General features: G+C 36.2%; 1 protein-coding gene across 2 annotated transcripts; it reads right to left on the bottom strand.

Annotated features, from left to right (window-relative positions):
- Positions 1 to 575: 575 nt before the first annotated feature.
- LOC115448822 (probable phytanoyl-CoA dioxygenase) lies at positions 576 to 13,361 on the bottom strand. 2 transcript variants are annotated; one of them, XR_003939125.1, is made up of 9 exons: positions 13,290 to 13,361; positions 5,360 to 5,487; positions 4,812 to 4,917; positions 4,374 to 4,529; positions 3,845 to 3,991; positions 3,400 to 3,543; positions 2,112 to 2,252; positions 814 to 933; positions 576 to 686 (listed from the first exon to the last, which is right to left on the bottom strand). XR_003939125.1 is itself a non-coding variant. In XM_030176399.1 (8 exons), exons 2-8 carry the CDS (start codon positions 5,464 to 5,466, stop codon positions 880 to 882), a joined length of 855 nt encoding a protein of 284 aa, XP_030032259.1. In that variant the 5' UTR covers positions 5,467 to 5,487; positions 13,290 to 13,361; the 3' UTR covers positions 576 to 879. The 2 variants fall into 2 exon arrangements, 1 of the variants encoding a protein (XP_030032259.1); XM_030176399.1 differs by having other exon boundaries at positions 576 to 933.
- Between the last annotated feature and the right edge of the window lie 659 nt (positions 13,362 to 14,020).

Genomic DNA, 14,020 nt, shown 5'->3' with positions numbered 1-14,020 from the left:
CAGTAATCAAGTAAGGAAGGGCGGATGCGTTTTCAAGAAAACAAGGACCACTATATTTGTTATACAATATATTTATCACATATATTATATTGATATACATCAATAAACATAGCCAGTGATATAATGTTTCATTAACATTAGGCATTAGACATCACTATAGCACCAGTTATATATCTATTATATCTTTTATATATTATACAATATGTAACTATGTTAGAGTATACACCCTAACATAGGTACATATTGTAGATATTGTAACTTTGACCTTGCGGATGACCAACACCTCAGTCCGCCCCGTGATCATAAAGGCTGCAAAGTCTTCGAAATGTCAGAATATTATAAAAAACCGCGATAAAATATGCCAAATATAAATTTTATCATTATTATAATAATTATGCATTATACTGTGAATATAGAAGTAATTGTCTATTTGCAATGAATGTAATCTAAAATCTCATTGTTTTTTTTTCGCATTTCAAGTTAAGTGCAAAAACATATTTATGAATCCTATTATATATATTAGTTATTAAGTATTAAATATAAGTAGAGCTGATCTCAAAATAAAAAAAAATCTGTAGGACCACAGTGGGACATTGCTTTATTGAAAAAGAAATCATTCAAATCACCCTATTAAGTACATCATAACTTATTATAAATAAAGTCTTCCGGCGCGTCTGTGTGGCAGTCTGAAAATCAGAGGTTTTAAAAGAATTATAAATAATAAGAAGAAAATAATACTCTCAAAGATCAAATATGTGTGAATTTTAAAAATGTATTTATTAAAAAATATATATTTAATTCAAAGAATATTACATGAAACGTTTTAATTTTGTTCAATACATTTCTTTATGCGCGCAATAATCTTTTACAACTTTATCCTTATAAATGGCTTTTTATTTTCCCGAGATCTTTGCTTTTTAACTTCCAGAGATCCTGCAACAAAAAACATAATAAGAAACCGAATAGATATAGTCCTAACACATATACTAAAGTACTGGGTATCTACAAGAGACTACGTAGACGATAACTTCTTCGTCATTGCACAGGTTTAATAGAGCAGCTACATGTTCTCAGTAATCATAAGTGGGAGGCGAAACTAAGTCAAAGTGTAAAGCTTTGTTCAAACTGTGGACGGGGTGGCATGGTGACAGAAGCCTGAATACTGGTGTGTGTTGCTGTGGGAAGATATATCCCATCAAAAAAATAAATGTGAAATGAGAGCCAAGTTCAAATATTATACAAATACATGGCTTGATTGTTGACTTCAACGACAAAAGAAGTGATATACGCGGTCATTTTGACATTGCGTTACTAAAAGAAACTACACACTCGTCTTTATTTTTGCTGACATTGTGCCAAAAATCATCCATTAATAATGAATATTTTCACCACAAAACCTGGTTTTAGTTTTTTGTCAGTAAAATGGCGTGTGCGTGAGTATATTTCTGACTGAAAGTATGATGTTGCCGCTGCGACGAATTCTCTTAGAGTAGTAGTAGTGAAATTAGCGTAAAATTAAAATTATTTTTTATTAATATTCATTTTGTTCGAAACTTACACATTTTTATTTTACATCTACGGATCAAGTAACTTATTGTAAAGTGTTATTTACAAGTAGATAAGAATGTGGTTTCTTTAAGTAACGCGATGTCAAAATGACCTTGTATATGTGGGTACCAAGTTCAATGGTCAGTCCTGGAATTTATTTATAAAAGCATAAAATATTTTATAACTAAACATATGTTTTTTTTTCATATATTTAGGATAATATATTGAAGCCTAACGCCTGACTTGGCTAGTTCGAATATACGACAGATGTAAGTCTTCAAATTAGCTGCTAAGTGCACCGCGAGTAGAGCGTTGCAGTCGCGCCACAAATTTCTGTCGCCAAGCAGCAGTGTGTAGTCACTGTTGTGTTCCAGTTTGACGGACATTGTAGCCAGTGTAGCTACTGGGTATAATAATTAACATCTCATATCTCATGATGGCGAGCGCAGTGGAATACCAAACAATACTTTGTAATTCAAGGTGTTGGATGGTGTTTCTACTGTTCGGTAAGCACGTCTCGTCATTCACAGAATTAAAAAAAAAGCATCCTAACTAATGCGTACCACAAATGTCACGCTCTCGTGTCCTCGTCTTCTCATCTCCTCGTCGAAGTCGGCCGCCAGCTGTTCCTGCACGGTGCCGCGCAGGTCTATGTAGTAGCAGGCGTTGTGCGCGTAATGGATCGTCAACGCCTTGCGGTAACTCTGAACAATTAATAATAATTATTATAATTATGCCAGGCCTGTGTTTATACACACTACACAGCCCGCTGCTAAGCACGGGCGTTTTCTACTATTGTGAGGGATTAGGCCTTATCCACGTGTGCCTGGTGCGGGCAGACTTCAAATACCTTACAAATTCTAATGTAAAGTTCACACGTGAGACGAGTTTCTCACAACGCTTTTATTTACCGTTGAAACGAACGATAATTGATAAACAATACAGATTTAAGTTTAAAGTCACAGCAGGTGCGTTGGGTTCCGAATCAGCGGACACAGACTTTATTATTTAAAATATGCGTATTGCAATTAAAGTTATTAAACTAAAATTTTGTACGTAGTTACTTTCAATTCAATATAAGACACAGGTTATAAAAAATCACAAAAGGTACCTATTTATTTAACGTGAAGCCGAGTGCTATAGTTAACGTAGAGTTGCATATTAGTATCTAAATTTTTGTTTTTTTTTTCTTGCTGTTAATGACGAGACGAGCTTGCCGTTCGCCTGATGGTAAACGATATGACCGCCCATACACAGTAGAAACACCATCCAACACCTTGAAAGTATTGTTTGGTATTCTACTGCGCTCGCCATCCTGAGACATGAGATGTTAAGTCTCATGATGTCCAGTAATTACACTGGCCACAATGTTCTTTAAACCGGAACACGACAGTGACTACACACTGCTGCTTGGCGGCAGAAATAGACATTGCGATGATATCTACCCAGGCGGACTCTCACATATGAGAGACCTACCACTAGTAATATCAGCTCTGTATTATATATTGTCCCATTGCTAAACAGGCCTCCTCTACTACTGAGAGGGATTAGACCTTAGTCCAGCACGCTGGCCTAGTGCGGATTGGTAGACTTCACACACCCTCGAAAAATCCTATAGAGAATTTCTCAGGTGTGAAGGTTTCCTCATGATGTTTTCATTCACCGTTAAAGCAAGCGATAATCCACAAAAAATACCCACATAAATATTTGGAACAATCAGAGGTGTGGGATTTGAGCCTACGTCTCTCGTCTCGGCAGTCCGTTCTACAACCAACTAGGCTATCGCCGCTTATAGCATCTATAGTCATTAACAATACGTTTCGAGCGTTTATTATTGTGGATATAACTTACTTCAGACAAATTAGGACCTGACCCATGGAACAAGTAAGGGTGGAAGAACACGGTATCCCCGGGCTGCATCTCGAGATTCATTCGCTTCTGCGCCGGGGCCAAGTTGTCCTCGTCTTCAAGGCAATGGAAGAACTTCTTTGAATCCTATAATGTATCCTTTGTATTTAGACAACTATTGTATATTGTCAGTATTATTAGTTAAGATACTGTTTGTTTTCCGAATAAATTAAAATTAAAATTAAATTGAAGTATTGTTGATATTTATTTTGCTTCAGCTCTAATCTCGTGAATATGTAGTGTCGGTCGGTTTCATAGTTTCCCAGTATGACCGTTACCCATTTAGTTAGTCACTTGGTCCCTTAGTCACCAAGTTACCCAGTCACTTAATTCGCCAGTAGTATAAGAAGACACAGTACTTCGCTATTGGTGTAACAATCACGCGTACTTTAAATGTTCCATGTTTAAGCAGCTGGTTGCATTTATGAGAGCCTGGTACCACGAACAGGCATCCGTTTTGCACGGTGGCCGCGTCCACCGCTGTCCACACGCCTATAATCTTCTCCGCAGGACGGAACGGGAAGTAGAACAGATCCTGGAATGAAGAAGGCATAGTGAAGGCAATTAATAAACTTATTGTGGACACTTGTGCTGTAAATCAAGGCTCACGGTAAAGTGTGTACAATTTACATCTCTTGTTAACCGAACATTAGGAATTGAAGCCTTAACACTTCCCCCTTTTTCTCCTACTTCGATCCTCATCTTTTCCTTTCCTTTAGTAGTTATTATATTGGCAAAATATTTAATTATTTTGTCTGATTTGTTTTAATTTGTTATTTTTTTTTATAAATAATGTAATAAATTTTATTCTAACGATCTCATGAACTAATTGTATAATTGTTTATCAGTGAAATAAAAGGCTTTTTTATTTTTATTTTATTTACATTGGCAGGGATTTTCCGTAACGCTGCACTTACTTGATGAGTAGGATGTCTCGTGGTCTCCGGTGGCTTGTTGATGAGCATCAGGTTGACAGCGGTGAGCTGGTCTCCGATAAGCTGCGACACCACGTTCAGGACGTCTGGGTGTTCGCTGTATGTCATGTACACTGGGTCGAACAGGATGTCCTGGATCTGCAGGAATACTATGCATTATACGGGCACAGGAAGGTGGTTTTACGGCACTTGATAGTAAGTAGAGTGGGGTCCGGATAGAGTATCGATTCACAAGAGTTCGAAACTGGATTTAGGCAGGTTCTGGAAAGCAACACACTTGGGCCACTGCGGCAGGTTTATGACTTTTGTACGGTAGTTGTTACCCGGGCGGATACAAATATCCTGCCGCCGACAAATTCAACCATAATGTACGTTACTGCAGACTAGTACCTATACGCACTTAATGGAAACACAATTCACCTTATAAATATAGTCTTCAGGGTTTTGCTTTTTTCCGACCAGAGAGTATTCCTTTATTATTGTAGCACTCAACTGGCTTTTGTGACACAATTCCGAAAACCTTTTCCTGGAAATAATTGTTTTATATTTATTGGAATAAATGGGGGTATTGTTAGTGATTAGCATTTGTATTAAATTTAGAATAAGTTTACCATGAATTAATATCAAGGCAATAAGCCCATGGAGATGAGAGAATTTTGATTTCAATGAATGTATTGCATCAACTGGAAAAAGGTCGAATAGTGTGGTGTAATGTCACTTAGCTGTTAAAGGAGCAGTTTTATTTAAATTGAAAGGATATGGTAGCCAATGTAATTGGTCATTTTGATGCAGAACATTTAATCGCACAAATAACTTAGCGCCTACTAGAAATGTGTAATTCAAAGATTTGAGTAGCGTTGCTATTATTTTTGAGTAGGCGCTTATCATATACCCGTTGCGTTAGGTGTATAAAATAAAACCTTATTACTAACTTCAGAAGAAATAGTATCAAACAAAAGGTAACTTACTTGTAGGCCTCTAGTAAAGGTAACTCGATCAATCCCCTTATAACGATGTACCCGTTGCGATCATAAAATGTTTTTTGTTCTTCACTTAAAGTAAGGCTGTGCGGCATGTTAAGTTATTTATTGATGGGCTGGAAGTAATTATAATTCACATGACAATAATTATAACCCATCTTCCCATATAATAAATTTGTAGTAGGCCGATGTCTGTACATTATAGATATTAAGGAAAAACTAATTTGTGGGGTCTTGTTTAGAGTAACACAAATTAAAACAACAGTATTACATTTTTTTTTATCGCAAAAACTGCTGCATGGAATGGTATACAATTTGCACCGATGTATTACTTGGACTTTAACTTAAAATATAGGCCCCATTTTATCAAGGGAAGATATACAGCGGGACTTATTCCGAAAAACATTTTTACGCGAGAAAAAGCTACTTACAAGAATAAAGTTACATATGCAAAATGTCAACTTTTCAATAAAACATTATTCTTCAATTGGGGCGATTTTACAGATTATATTAACCTTTAACTATGGACGTATTTTTTTGTCACACTACCTCTGACCACTATGTTCTGAGTTAAAATACAACGTAAATATTAATTTTATTTTTACGCTATTATATTTATTATTTTCTAAGCATATTAAAATGAAATAATTTAAGAGTTTTTAATCATTCTTTACTTATTTCTCACCTAATTAAACCATATTAACAGTTAAAGGCACTATTTGGCATAAATTTACTTGAGATCAGTTTTAGGGCTGAAAACTTAAATGAATTATTTTTTTTTAAAAACTAACATTCTTATCTATGAATTGATGTCTTATATAAAATCAAAATCAAATAAACGTGTTTTCAAATTCGAATATAAAAATTTTTACAATGGTCCAATATGTATCAAATTATTGGCAGTTTTTACACAAGTGTTTGGAACACAGTAACTGTATGATCTGTTTACAACTTATGTAATTAAAGTTGGACTTTCTCTTTAGTTTTGGGGGACAAAGACATGTTTTGCGCTTTGACGAGTCAGTATCCTGACTAGGGGGTTCGTCTAGAACAGAGGTTCCCAAAATTATATTTCTCGTAGACCCCTTTCAAAATTTTGATGGTTCCAATAAACCTTTTTATTATTTTAGGCTACGCAGAGAAAGTTCATTACAACTATCGCCCATACATCGCGGGAGGCTATGTTGGAGTCAACGTGCCTCTTACGATCCCCATCAATATTATCTGCCTATATTGATAGGTGACGTCAAGTCAATATTTTAGCACTGTACTGGCAAACCTGATAAATTTTCGCGAACCTTCGCTTGGGGCTGATACTCCTTATAATGTTATCGTCTATGCTAGACACATTCATAGTCATGATTTCGGATAAAATAAGCTTCCGATAAAAGCAATCCTCGACAACTTCCTCTTTATCAGAATGGTCCGACTGTAAAAGTAGATTATAAATAGGTTGCAGCTGTGACCTTGGCGTTTGTATTGACGTAAATGCACTTTCAATTATATTTATTAACATTTTGAATGAAAATAACTTAATAAAAAAACAAAATCGGCGTAATAATTTATATAGGAAACATGGACGTGCGGTCTCACAGACCGCGGCTAAAATTTAATGAAAAATAACTGGTCTTATTTGCAGCCGCCGATACAGTCTAAAACTAAAGCTACTGAGCGCCTCATTTTTATTTATTTACATATTATCAACCCACAGCCATTACAGGTTACACCCAATTCGACTGGCGGAAATATAATAATAACTTATAACTATATTCTATAAATATTTATAAGAATAAATTACTTATCTAACAAAAAATAAAAATAAACCTAAGCATAACAAATTATAATAATATTATAAATTATAATAATAATATTTGTGAGCTCATATATGGGGATAGGTATATTTACGGGGATCAAGTGGAAAAGTGTAAACACGAAATTTTCAAACTGCGAGCGGCCTGTGAGACCGCGCGACCAAGTATTATTTTAATATACCATTTAAATAAAATTTTAATTGAACATTGTTTTTGTGCAATTATTTGTTATATGTCTAACAATAGCATATTTACAGAAATAATGCTGTTATGCGAGTTAAAAATGTGCAAATCACGATATGGAAAGAATTTTAATTTTTTTACTGGTATTTTGCTATTTAAAAGTATATTGAGTAACTATTGAATGAGCGCATAATTTTTGAATGACAATTTTTCTAATGTTCGCTCTTTACATATTTAATCGTTTGAACGTGCGTGAACGTACTTATAAACTAAAAAAGATGAACTGGAAAAAATATTGACATCTTATTTTAATTTGAGGAGTTTTCGGCTGCATATTTAAGTTCCAGGCCTTAATAATAGAATTCTTATTACAATACATTTAAACTACATCGAAAACAAAAGAAAAATCAAATCAAATCGGATTTTGAGGAGTTCGTCCCTGTATTTTCGAAGTCCAAGGTTCCATACCTATCAAATGGAAATGGGACTATTCTGAAGCTCTATGTAATTAATGAAATTAGAAAAAGATTGATTAAAATGAGAAGATGATTAAATTATGACATAAAGTAGCATTAATAATAACCAGTTTCATATATAAATTTTTGGTATCGCTTAAATATTTTATGAGAAAAAAAATATTTTCGAGACTCCTCGCAACACACCGAAAAACCATCCGAAATTAGCCGAACGCACTCTACAAAAAATTCTAAATCGGAAAATGGGGTAAAAAATTATTTCCGAGGAAATATTAAAATAAACGACGAATATTTAACCTTGGACTTTGAAATCGGTTAATAACTTTATTTATTTATTTATCATCATTTTGACAATATTCTTACAGGTACCTTAAACCTAATACAATATTGTATAAATATACTAACTATTAACTAATACACTGCTTAAAACTACAATATTTAAACATATAATATCAAATATATATTTTTTTGTATATGCTCAACATTTTTATACTGTGAAATATGTAACAATCTTATATATTTATCCTGCATAACAAATCAGACTTAAAAAAACTCTCTCGATTTCACTCAATGTAGCTGAGAATATGTCTACCCTGTCATGAGTTACGTTCATTATTTTAATTATCCGCGTCACAGCTGTTTTTTCCAGTAGATTGGTTCTGGCTGGTGCCGCGAGTAGTTGTGGGAGCCGTCGCTTCCGTACGTATCGGTCTGGTACACATAGGTTCAGATGCCGCAGCACTCCCGGGTTATGTGCTACACCTCGCAGTAATTTTATTATATACACCGCGAGTGTAAAGTCCCGGCGCACCCTAAGCTCATTGTACCCCACCATATCCAATACAAATCATGTAGGGTACATTAAAGGATAAAACGGGTATATTCCGTATTATTTAGAATACAAGTGTCTTGTAAATTAATTTTGGACCTGCTCTGACATGACACTATATTTTGCTTCATGTGGAGCCCAAATAACTGCTATGTTCAAGATGACTCTTCACTAGCGCGTCGTACAACACCTTGATTGTTGTAATGTTTGTGAATCCTTGAGATTGCCTCAATACCAACCCTAGATTCCTGTATGTTTTCTTGCATATGTTACGGATATGTTCTCGGAAGCTTAACTCGGTACTAACAAGTACCCCTAGGTCACGCACTTGCGATACTCGTTGCATCGGCTCCTCTCCCACCTTGTACTTAATACTCATAGTGCATAGTAGTCCGCGCGCGCGTAAAAGTAATCACCGAGCATTTAGCAACGTTAAAGTAGAGTTTATTTTTATGACTCCACTCCATCACCCTGCTTATGTCCTCTTGTAGGCACTTACAGTCAAAGTCATTTTTAACCTCGTGCAACAACTTGAGGTCATTTGTAAATAATAATCATGATGCATGTCTGACAACCTCCGGCAAGTCATTTGTCATTATAATAAATTCGAGAGGCCCCAAGTTACTGGCCTGACTTACCGCGGACCTGGTGTAATAAGGTTGAGATTCGTACCCATTATAATGTACATACTGTCGACGATCTTTCATGTAACTGGCAAAGAATTGTAACAGGAGTGGCGTACAGCCAATAGCCGCTAGTTTCCTTAATAACACATCGTTATCAACTGCGTCGAACGCTTTTTTAATATCAAAGTATGCCACGTCTACCTGTAACCCATCGTCGACTGCCGGCATGATCTTCACCATAAAGTTAAGCAGATTAGTCGTTGTGCTACGCCCCGCTCGGAATCCATGCTGCTCGTCCGACAGCTGCGCGCGCACCTGACTTTCCACGTATTGCTGGATCGCAGACTCAGAGACTTTAGCCGGCGTGGATAGCACAGCCACTGGTCTATACCCATTGACATCCGGACCAGACTTTCCCTTAGGCACCGGAATAACTCGTGTTATTTTCCACCTTCCCGGAAACGTCGCATATTTTCCCGGAAACGCTGGTATACCGTCAGGACCAGATGAATGCTTAGGTTTAAGACTTACAAGTGCTTTCTTAACATCTTGAAGACTCAAATTTTGTAAATGAACACGAGCCCTATTCCCTTCTACCGCTGCCGCTTGTGCGTCTCATAGTGGTGGTTCTTTACTATACACCGATTAAAAAAATTCAGCGAACTGCTTAGCACACTCCTGATTAGTGAGATGTTGACCTTCTTTCATGATACTCTGCCTATTTAATCTACTCCTCTTTGACCTAATATATTGCCAGAATGATTTTGGATCCTTTAAGAACTGATATTGAATTTTACTTTTGTGTTTATTGTGTGCAATTTCTATTGATTTTTTAATACGCGCTCGGCACTGTGAAAATTCTAAATAATATCTATTAAGCTTTGTTTTTTTAAAATGCATTTAATAAATATATAATTATTATTATATTATTATTAAATGCATTTTATTCGACTGTCATGGCGACGGGGCGATCGACGTTCGTGCTCATTCGGGTATACTCGGGTACACTCGGGCCGTATCAATGCGAGCCGCTAGGGCTGTGGCTATAGTAAACAGTGCGCCGTTTTTATGTGCATTTTTGTTAGTGTATGACGCGTCTATTTGTAAAACGTCATTTTTCATAATAATTACTGATATTTACCGGACACGAATATAAATTAAATTCTCCAATAACAATTACTTCCTTAGATATAAATCTATAACATAATGTTTCTATTAAACTAAATAACAACATATAGTCATTCTCAGAACTTCCTGCGGGCAAACTACACAGCAAAAAAATAAAAATCTATTATTTAAATGTACACGTACAGTTGCACAAACCATTTCAAAAACGCATTCGTCTATCAAAACGTCCGGGATAAGTATTTGTCGAAGCTCGAACTGATGTGTGTCTACCATCCGCTCGGTCACAACGTAGTATTCCATACCCTGTGGTACAATTTCAACATCTAGTATGGATTCGTTGCATCCCGATTCTGTGACTGCATATAAGTCCGAATTAGATGATACTATGTTGTTTCTAAAATTGTCCAATTTGGTTCGTAGTCCCCTCACATTTTGGTTGTAGATTTTAACCTTGTTATTATTTATTGAAGGTATTCTTGGGTGATCGACGAAACCAAATCCACTCATTAAACTCCGCGTTGAAAGGCCATATTTCTGCATTATTTAACTTATTATACAATTGTTCCGGTACTACTATTATAAAAAAAGAATAATCCCGTTCCGTTTTATGCTTAATTTTATCAATTTTTATGATCACGTAGAGGCCACATATACCTTTGACGTGATCGGTTATAGCCTCTACAGTAGTTTCCAGATGTAAGCACCATACGTGTAGGTATCTCTTTCGTTCTGTTGCTACTATTGCCTTTAATTCTGTATTTTTTCCAATTATCACATCCTTAGATAAACGTTTATTTCTCTTATTTCGCACTAACTTCCAGTCTGGTTGGTTCATTTCGTCCTTTTGTTTGGATTGTTCCCCAGTCTGCTGTTGGTTCATAGCACTCACCTTCTCCTGGGATAAATCAGTTTTCGTGGCCCCACATATTTTTACATTTTGTATATCGTCAGTTTGCTGGATACTCACGTTCTTTATAGATTTATTGGTCTTAGTATTTTGGCTAACGGCTTTAGTGAATATACAGTTAGAATTTTCTGACCAAGTCTTGTAGTTGGTTATTCGGAGTCAATTTAGAATTGACTTTTTTTTCTATCACCACCATTATTTTAACCAGATTGTCAAGGTTGTTTTTCGTTTGTGACAATTGATACTGTAAGTTTGCTATGGCATTTGCCTGATAATCCAATCGGACAACAATATCAGAACGAAATTTTCGTAGTTCATTCAGCATTGCGGAATCCTCATCTTCATTTATCATAGTTGGTGAAAATTGAGCCTGACTCCCGCGCTGGGTGTTCACAATGTTGTAGGGTACAGGTGTTATGTTCAATTCCTCCGTATTGACTGTCACAGGCGTTTCTGCGTTGCCGTGTTTGGGATTTGAGCAAATACACTCCGGACATGCCCATTTCTTCATATACGCTAGGGTAAATGCTTTAAAAGCATCTGGTGTAATGTTAAGACATTTTAAGTGATACCTTTTTTTGCATTTGTTCTTCGAGCATTCCATGTAAGAAGCACCTAATATTATTGAACAACAAGCGCTGCATTTATAGGTCATACTTTCAATTTTAAATTAGCCAAATAATTCAAAGTAATTCAAAATAATGTGCCTGTGTGAGTGTAACCGCCGTGCGCTCAGCGCTTCGCTGTAGTGCGACAAGGACGTATTATTTGTCGCGCAGAGCCCCTCTCTTTTACTCGAGGTGGTGAAGTGCCTCCCTCGGGCGTCACAGCTCGCACAATACCACACTCACTCAAAAAACTACCGGAAATTAATTCACTCCACTTTAATACTTTTTGCACTAATTGTTCGAACCCGTTATGACGAGTCGAAATTGCATAAATTGATTCACCAAAATTTGGGTAAAATCACGAAAAAAGCGTCCGCACCCGACCGTGACACAATATGTATATATGTATAATATATATGTACACAATATTTAAGGTGCGTTCGGGTAAGATCGGAAATGGGGTAAGATCGTATAACTAAAAAATACCACGAATCTGTGTATTTCTTAGTTTAAGCTATGTCCGCGGCTACGCTGTTTCTTTTTGCCCCACCTTAAATACCACAGTTGATGCTACGACCAAGAACGGGTGCGCTGTGTGCATTGAAACAAAAAAGGTGGATTTCGCTCTTTTTAACATTTTTGAGACTTCTGTTTGATTTTGTGGACCTTATCATACTAGCATTAGAAGCGTTATTAGAACGGAGTCCGAACTTACCCCGCGAAGGTCCTATTTTTTCTAAGGGTTTTAAATTTCTATACTGATTTGTCATCTTTTTTAAGCTTACACAGAGAGAATTGGAAAATGGTTAAATTATCACATAAAGTAGCATTAATAATAACCAGTTTCATGTATAAAATGTTGGTATCGCTTAAATATTTTATGAGAAAAAAAAATATTTTCGATACTCCTCATAACACACCGAAAAACCGTCCGAAATTAGCCGAACGCACTCTATATATGTATAGTATAGTATATGTATGCACAATAAATATTATAATAACTATTGTACTACGCTATTGTATTGGGTATTACCTGTAAAATAGTTGTGTTTGGAAATAAATAAATAAATAATATGTTAAGACGATTGGGGTCAAGCAGCGATCGATCTAAAGATATATATCAAAATTTTAAATACTATGTGCCAGTTGACATCACTTTAGTGAGGGTAGCTAGGATTATAACGAATACAGGAAAATGACATGCCTTGCTTTGTAATTGAAATTCTGATTGGTATTCTTCTGTTTATAGGCGGTCGCTATATCGTATCGTATCGCTTACCATGATCCGAGCGGTATGATTGCTTCGGTACTCACTGTAAGAAAAAAAAGGATAAAAATAAAATCACTTACTTTGATTAAAACAAAACAACGCTTGGTTTCGTCCGTTGTTGATCACTACACAAATTTGAATGACTTGAACAAAAGTTTATTACTCATACAACGAAAATCAGCTGTGCACGCGACTTCGTTTGTAAAAAAAATATTTTTTGACTAAATTTCGTTGGGATATAGGTTTTTTTTATGTATAATATCAGCCCTGTATTATATACTGTCCCACTGTTGGGCACAGGCCTCCTCTACTACTAAGAGGGATTAGGCCTTAGTCCACTACGCTGGCCTAAAGCGGATTGGTAGACTTCACACACCCTCGAAAATTCGTATAGAGAATTTCTCAGGTATGCAGGTTTCCTCACGATGTTTTCCTTCACCGTTAAAGCAAGCGATAATTCACAAAGAATACACAAATCATTTTTTTTAAAAGTCAGAGGTGTGTGCCCTTGTGATTTGAACCTGCGGACATTCGTCTCGACAGTCCGTTCCACAACCTACTTGGCTATCGCTGCTTTTTTTTATGTATGGATACTAGAATCACCTGGCTTAGCGACTTTACAGATCTGGAAGAAAGTTGGGAGCGGAAATCAGGGGTGGAAAAAGAAACCCTCGTAGGATGGGCGGAAGGGAGAATACCAGGAAATGTTCACGAGCCCTCATAGGCTTTAACGTGTAGTTACATCCATGAGTAATACACATTGGACACACACACTTTGCCTTTGGCCGCGACTAATGTCTCAGCGTTACCT

This window comes from Manduca sexta, chromosome 5, assembly GCF_014839805.1.
Source record: "Manduca sexta isolate Smith_Timp_Sample1 chromosome 5, JHU_Msex_v1.0, whole genome shotgun sequence".
Taxonomy (NCBI): Eukaryota; Metazoa; Arthropoda; class Insecta; order Lepidoptera; family Sphingidae; genus Manduca; species Manduca sexta.
Note: the sequence above shows the minus strand (reverse complement) of the source record. Positions and strands in the feature narration are given on the sequence as shown.

What these genes read in the sequence shown, in the direction of transcription:
- LOC115448822 (XM_030176399.1), bottom strand. Translation starts at nt 5,466, where the DNA reads ATGCCGCACAGCCTTACTTTAAGTGAAGAACAAAAAACATTTTATGAT. An exon ending in TTAAACATGGAACATTTAAA is followed by an intron (nt 3,544 to 3,844) that starts GTACGCGTGATT and finishes GATACATTATAG; the next exon opens with GATTCAAAGAAGTTCTTCCA. An exon ending in CAGGTCCTAATTTGTCTGAA is followed by an intron (nt 2,253 to 3,399) that starts GTAAGTTATATC and finishes TTAATTGTTCAG; the next exon opens with AGTTACCGCAAGGCGTTGAC.